The 7,500-nt window shown below is 39.6% G+C and overlaps 2 protein-coding genes across 2 annotated transcripts in view; both read left to right on the top strand.

The window, feature by feature from the left end:
• Positions 1 to 6,395, top strand: part of LOC137997242 (epidermal retinol dehydrogenase 2-like) — a 16,866-nt gene extending 10,471 nt beyond the window's left edge. The window contains exons 4-5 of the mRNA XM_068843116.1: positions 1 to 21; positions 6,157 to 6,395. The exon at positions 1 to 21 is cut by the window's left edge and continues 111 nt beyond it. Of these exons, the coding sequence (XP_068699217.1) occupies positions 1 to 21; positions 6,157 to 6,256 (121 nt within the window). The 3' untranslated portion in view covers positions 6,257 to 6,395. The remainder of the gene's footprint in view (positions 22 to 6,156) is intronic.
• The window catches only part of LOC137997245 (lysophospholipid acyltransferase 5-like), a 288,814-nt gene that overhangs the window by 254,471 nt on the left and 26,843 nt on the right, over positions 1 to 7,500 (top strand). The gene's annotated exons all lie outside the window — the stretch shown is intronic.

A 7,500-nucleotide genomic window follows, 5' to 3' on the forward strand; every position in this document is an offset into this window, starting at 1 on the left:
TTTCTCTGCAGCCGTCCAACAGTATGTCCTACAATTTAGTTTGTTTTTAGCTAGCGTTGTTTTAAAGTAAACTTACATTAAGATGTAAGGCTGTCAAGGAAAGGCCATATTGATCGATAGTATTTCATGATTTTATAGAGTGTTAGTTATTTCAACCACCACCATTTGTGCCCAAGAATCCAGGAACGGAGAACAGTGTTTGAGCTTGAAAAGGAATTTAAAGTTTGTTACAAGCTATATACGTTTTACATAAAAACTTTTTTAACAGATTATTCTTGGTTTGCATCCACTGTGACACGGCAGCCATGTTGGTTGGCAATTAGGCCATTTCTGAGTTCATGTCTGCCTCCTCTTCAAAGCGAGTCTGAGTGCGAAGTTTTTGTTCTGAAAATTATTTCATTCATATGTGAAGTAGAACTAATAGCCTATTTTCACGATAGCGTCATTTGACTACAACTACTAGAATTCAGTTTGTTTTTCTTTTCTTATTGAAATTTTGTATTCCCAGCGGGGTAAAAATAACAGTAGCTCAAATTAGCATGAGACAAGCAAAACCTGTAGGATTCTGGTACTTGTAGTCAAATGACGTGATCATGCAAATGTCCTATTACCATCACAAAAACTTCGCACTTGCTTTGAAGAGGAGACAGACATGATCTCGGAAATGACCTATTCACTATTTTCCCATTCCCATAATGCATCTTGATTACTCAGAGCGCAATTAAAAACTTAAAAGTGGGATATTTCGTTCGGATCTACCGAACCTCGTCAGCCACGATGCAAATTTGAATGTTAAGAAGGGTTATATAATGGCCCTGAGGGAGCTAAGATGGTAGCTAATTCGAAGCCAATTGTCTCTGTTGAAAGAGGCCTTACGTAATCTTATCTCAATTGCCTCCCTCATGCGGCGTTTGAATGTGTTACTTTCCGAACTTTTGTTTTGCTGGAATCCACTGAATGACCCGCGAGCTGGCAATGTTCATGAACAGCTGACGAATTTCAAGAAAGATGTTCCTTTACTCGAATTTCCATTCCAACTATCATCTACAACATAAAAGAGCTGTAGTTAGCACTCTGCTACTTCGAGCTCAGACCTTGGTGTCTGAAGAAGTTGACAAAGTAAAGAAAATTCAACACGTTAAGCAAGCCTTGAAAGCCAACAACTATCCTGATTGAATGCTAACAATACCGAACACTGGATCTGTTTCAAGAGATTCCGAAGAATCTGTTAACGAGAAGAGAATATATACTTCAGCGCCATACATCAAGGGCACTTCGGAACGCCTCCAAAGAGCATTTAAATCACACTAGGTCACACTTGTCCACAAGCCTTTCAATTCCTTAAGATCACAACTAGTTCGTGGTAAGGATAAAACTGAAAACCTTAAAAAGTGTGGAACAGTCTATTACATCCATTGCGAATAATGTAACAAAGATTATGAGGTTGAGTAACGGAACATCTTTCCAGGAATTCATCAGCTGTTCATGAACATTGCCAGCTCACGGGTCCTTCAGTGGATTCCAGCAAAACAAAAGTTCAGAAAGTAACACATTCAAACGCCGCATAAGGGAGGCAACTGAGATAAGATTACGTAAGGCCTCTTTTAACAGAGACAATGGCTTCTTCGAATTAGCCAGCATCTATGACACCATCTTAGCTCTCTCGGGACCGTTATGTAAGCCTTCTTAACCTTCAAATTTGCATTGTGGCTGAGGAAGTTCGGTGGATTTAATTTGAACGGAACGAAATATCCCGCTTTTAAGTTTTTTTAAAATTGCGCTCTGAGTACAGAAAAAAAACTTTTATAATATAAAATCATGATTCCAGAGCAGGGAAACAATATGATTGTACAATACATCTTGTTTACCCCCAAATTTTCGCATAATCATTGTTTTAATTTTCTCCTGGGGTAGAAAGATGTCCCAAGAGAAATCGGAAACAATGCCTTTGCGATTTTTTTTTGGAGGGGGTGGGGGAGGTGTAAACAAGGTGTATTATGGGATTTGAAAAAGTTGACAATACAATTTCTTTTTGCCTAATTTGCGTAGAATGATTTTCAATTGAGTGACGAAAGTAATTAGCGAATTACTTTGGTTTATAATTACTTCACTCAGTAATTGGTTCAAAGTTCTCGCGCCAATTTTTCAACCAATCAGAAGTGAAACCAAAACCAATCATGGCTCGCGCGTGCACATTTTCCCGCGCTTTGTGTCGGCTACCGTGTAATTGCTTCGAGTTTTGATTGGTTTACTGGATTTTCTCCGTCCTTTTTGATTGGCCAAAGTAATTACTTTTGTTTTGGTCTTACGACACTCATTTGAAAACCGCTCTAAATAATAGAGTTTAGTTTCCAGCGGAGAGACAGGTTATTGTTCTTGTCATCCAACATGGCCGCCGTGACGTCAGATGCAAACCATCAACATGCAATTTCTTATGATTGATATTCTGTCTGGACGATGAAGGGGCTCGCTTGGTGTCATGGGATTTTCAAATGCACGTGTAGATGTTTCGACGTGTAATGCGCCTGTGGGGTAGGATGGGAAACTAGTTGCTTAGCGACGGGCAAAAAGACAACTGAAACATCCTAAGCAGGAATCGAACCTACGACCTCGGTAACACCAATTGGATTCTCTACCCATTTAGCTACAAGGCCTCCTGGGAAGTTTAGTCGTTTATCTACGTTTATCTGCATGGACAATGTCTGCCGCTGGTCTGGCTGCGCCTCAGTGATACAGATGTTTCACGGTGTAATGTGCCCGTGCCTTGGACTCCGATTTTTCAGCTGTTTCGCCCGTAGCCAAGCAACTGTCCCATCATTGTCATAGGAATATTGTGGAACCTGTTTAGGCATGTGGAAGGAGAGGGGGTGGGCCAGTCGTCGTGTTCTCCAACCAAAATTGTTGTCTATACGTCTTGTTCTATTGATTGTAATAAGCTTATATATTTCGTTGGTTCTCTCTCCATCTGGACTTGTGCTGCTGTATTAGATTAATTATATAATGCCTCAAATTGTTTGGCTATATCTCAAGGCCGATTTTCGTTTTTTTCTTATTTGCCGTCGCACAGATTTTAATTTTTAGAACCAATCATTCCCAAAAATGCAGATTTGGTGCCGGAAAGGTCGTTGCAGTGAACTGAGTAACTAAAAGGGAGAGTATCACGGTATTGCGCATGTCCTAGCCGTATCGAATGTCATCATTTGTAAACCAATCATCAGAAGCGACATTGTAATTCGCTTGGGAAATTTACGCGTACGCGTGAAAAATTCGCTCTGTCCTTAGCTCATTAGTGATTTTTTGATGATGGAGAAATTGTTACATGTACATGTACATTTGTCGCACGAGTTCAGTATAACGTCGCTTCTCATTGGCTCATAAATGATGTGACATTCGTTGCGGCGATAACATGTGCAGTACCATGATACTCTTTCTGTAAGCAGTTCCAAATGAAATCTCGTTTTCAGAGTCATCGTTCCCTTGACCAGCGGTCGGGAAAGAGAGACTTTGGTCGAATGCAAGAAAGGCCGTATTTGATTGGCTGTTGAAATACGGTTTCATTTCCTGCCATTTTCAAATTCTAACCTCCAAAATCGTGATTTCTTCTGGATTTTTATCTATATGAGGTTGAAGATGATCTAGAAAGAAATCTCTTTACAACTTACCAGTTCCGGAACGTTTTTGGTTTTGAAAATACAGCATTTTGAATTTCCGAATTGTCACTTGCGTGAGACCAGACATTTAAATCTGTTTTGATTGAAAAACCAAGTTTTGCTGGAAAATAAACAATAGACTGAATGTTGTATCCAATTCAAATCTCCCAGGGTTTAGATTCTTTGTATATTGTATTTGCAGTATGAAGCATTCACATTTAAATGCTCTGGAAATACCTGGAACAAAGCGTTTTACTCCCAAAGGGTTTATTGGTTTATTGGTTTGATTTGGTCTATTGTTTATATTGCCGCAAAACTTGGTTCAAAAATTGACAGTTTTCAGACGCTGCTGGGGACTCGGTCAATTTACTCTTGGGTAATATAGTCTTGGTGTGAGTTCATTTTGTGTCCTATATCAAGTGAATCCGTGATAGAGAATGAATATGAAATGTCTTTTAGTTGAACTGCAAAGTTGAGATCATAATTCAGAGACATTAGAGAGATCATCACAGTGAAATACGTATGTTCAACGAAGTTGTAAAAGAACCCAGAAAAAGACATTTCAGGCTGGAACGGGAGTTGAACCCACCAGCAGTATTAGCTCGCACCGGTGGCTCAGTTGGTGGAGAATCGGGCTGTCATGCGGGAGGTCGTGAGTTCGACTCCGGCCGGACCAACATTCGGGGGCTTAAAATTACTGAGGAGAAAGTGCTGCCTTTGTAATTACACCCGCAAATGGCCCTTGGACTTTCAAGTCTTCACGCGGGATAAGGACTATAAACCGTAGGCCCCGTCTCACAACCCTTCAATGTTCATATACTCTGTGGGACGTTAAAGATCCCACACACTAGTCGAGAAGAGGAGAGCATGCCATGGGGTTCCCGGTGTTGTTTTCTGGCCTTTCCTTCAGCAATGTGGTCAGATTGGCCTAATCTTTTGAATCGATGAGACACAGCAAAACAGACAGTAGTCAAATTGAAGGTGTCCAAGTGCTGAAACTGGTAAACCAGGTCGCAAGTGGCTTGATAGCTCAGTGGTAGAGCAGTGTGCAGCTCAGTCACCAACTTAACGAGTAGATTCCATGTTGCTGTGCGTCTGTTCATTGATAGATCAAAGATGACGTCAAAATGTGGTAAGAACACTGAAAAAAGTGGCACATGAGGTGATAGCCAAGTGGGTCTTTGCTGTTCTTACCATAACTGAACAGACGCACGGAAACTTGGAATCTATTTGCTTTATATAATAAAGAATTAAAATATACAGAAAGAGGACTTTTTGTTTCAAAATCTTTCTAACGTATTGGAAAGAGGATAATTTCCAACTCACGAAAATAGCACATTAACGTTAATCTATTGCCTGTACAAAATAAAGCAAACTGATTGGTTGCTGCGCTTAACAAAGAATTGCGATTGGTTCAGAGAATCAGGCCCCTGTCAAACTTGAATCTAGTGTCGCTTGTCCTGGAAGAGACAATCGCTTCGAATGCAGAATCGACCTACGTAACTGTCCAAAGTTTTCAACAGAGAAAGTTGTTTTTCTCTCTTCCTCTTGCTTAACGTAACTGTCCAACAACCTCGGCAATACTTCTTTCTAAATCTTCGTTCGCCAGTCAGGTTAAGTATCATCTAAAATTTCAAAATCTTCCACCATGATGATTAAGGCCCCGTCAATAAGTATCCGGATACTTTTCCCTCCGGATTTAAAAATATTTCCATCCACGCGTCGAATTTACGTCCACACGATTCCGGATTCGTAGCGGATTAAAAAATATCCACTCTGGAGAGCGTATTCAAAAAGTTCTGGATTCGCCAGCGAATCCGCCAGATACGTGTCGACGGAAGTCGTATCCGGAAAGAAAAAGTTGCGAATTCCAAATTGGACGGGGCCTTAAAAATACAGGGGCAGAAAGTTTTTGATGATGACGTCAGATATGCGTCTGTCCTCTAGTAGATCATAGGTGAGAACCAATCAGAATGCTTGCATTATTAAGCCTATTATATAAAGTCTTTTATATTCCTTTGTGATTTCTTCTTTAGATTGTCTGCATCGACTTTCAGTTATTTGTGATTGTTTTCAGCTTAAAGATACTCTAGCCTGTGTTATTTCTTTCGTTTTGGAATGCATTCGTTGTGCAGCAGTCGATATGTGGTTGATACTAAGTAGCAAGCATTTTCGTGCTACTTTTCATGGTTTAGTGTATAAGGCATGGCTTGTAAGTCAAGGTCACTGGACGGCACCACTCGCTCGCTACAGCTCTGTCAATTTTGCAGCTGTGACACTTCAAATGAGCTGTAAGAATTTTATACTCATTGTATTCCGGGTCGTTTGATAGTATTGTCTTTTCTTTCTTTCCGCCTCCTGCCTTGTCATTTTAGGCTTAGTTATTCCCGACTCTTGTTTGCATTGATGTATATTACTGGGAAAATTAGTTGTTCTCGTTTTGCTGCAGATTCATTAGAGGACTATATTAGTTATGTTCTAATGTAGTCCTTTGTTATTTTCACAGCATTCTGCCAACAGACGCTACAGATCTTCTTTTGAAATTTCTTGGAGCAGATGTGGCAATGAATACCTTTATCGGACGAAAAGGAAAAACCCCAGAATAGCTAACACTTTTAATGACCTGAAAGATATTATTAACCTTTATTCTAAAAGTTATTGCTTATAAATCTTATTAATTATTATTTACTTTTTAATGCACAACGGACACAATGGACAGACGTATTGTCTGAAGTGTTTCGGCATCATTCTCTGCAGTATTTTCTAGGTCGTCGTTCTACCTTTACCCTTTGGGGAACTATTCAGAATGGTAAATGTCCTCGTTCGATACATTGATATTCAGACACACATGTTACAGTAGTCTCCTTCGCAGCCGTTATTAGGGTCGTCACGCAACTCTCATACGGCTGCGAAGGAGACTAATGATGCAGTAATAACCAGATACCAACACAAAGCTTCTTGGGTAAATTCCATTGGCCTGTCAAAAAATACCATAATATATACCTATCCGGTTAATAGCCCACTTTCGTTATTTTAAAATTCAGTCCTAAACAAACGGCATCATCTCGAGGCTTCGGGGAATAAACTCATATAAATCCTTATATTTATTCCCCAGAGCCTCGAGATGGTGCCGTTTGTTTAGGACTGAATTATAATATATCGAAATCGGTCTATTCTCCTATTCAGTTCCTTCACAAATTAGCATTTCTTTCGTAAGTGGTACCACGATTTCTTGTATCAGGCATTGTTCCCTCGATTTGCATGCTTCTGTGGCCGAACGTGATCGAAGCATGTGCACACTTTCCAATCTCACACCGGTTTTGCGAAAGTTTTTTGGACTGGGGATTGCTCGGTCTTGCCATAGCGATATTTCTTGTTTACAAACGTCACATTTCTTTTGATATTCAAATTTGCCAACCACGGAACAAAAGAAGCCGTTGTTTCAACAGCTAATTTTGTTCTGGTTGGCATATTATTAACAATGGGTGACGACACGAGCAACATTGCTATAATTATTGTCAAAGGACATTCTATCAAAAACTGAATATTGGAGGTTAATCATAGAGCCCTCTCTTCGTGTCTATATATTGATATATCGGTCTCTTGCTAAGTACTTTATTTATATTTAAAGTTTGGAACAGGTAGGATCAAGGTTGCTGACTTTTGATATAATTATCACTGTTGAGAGATGATTGTAAAGTTAAGGTTAAATTTTGTAGCTTGGCTATGTCTTCTTGGTACTGATGTGTCAAATCGGTGGTCTATTTTTAAAGCAATGTTTTGTTTCAATAACTATTTCTAAAGAAACTTCGCCAAGAATTTATTCACGTACTGAGATATTTAAAGCTGG

Source organism: Montipora foliosa, chromosome 3, assembly GCF_036669935.1.
Source record: "Montipora foliosa isolate CH-2021 chromosome 3, ASM3666993v2, whole genome shotgun sequence".
In the NCBI taxonomy this organism is placed as follows: Eukaryota; Metazoa; Cnidaria; class Anthozoa; order Scleractinia; family Acroporidae; genus Montipora; species Montipora foliosa.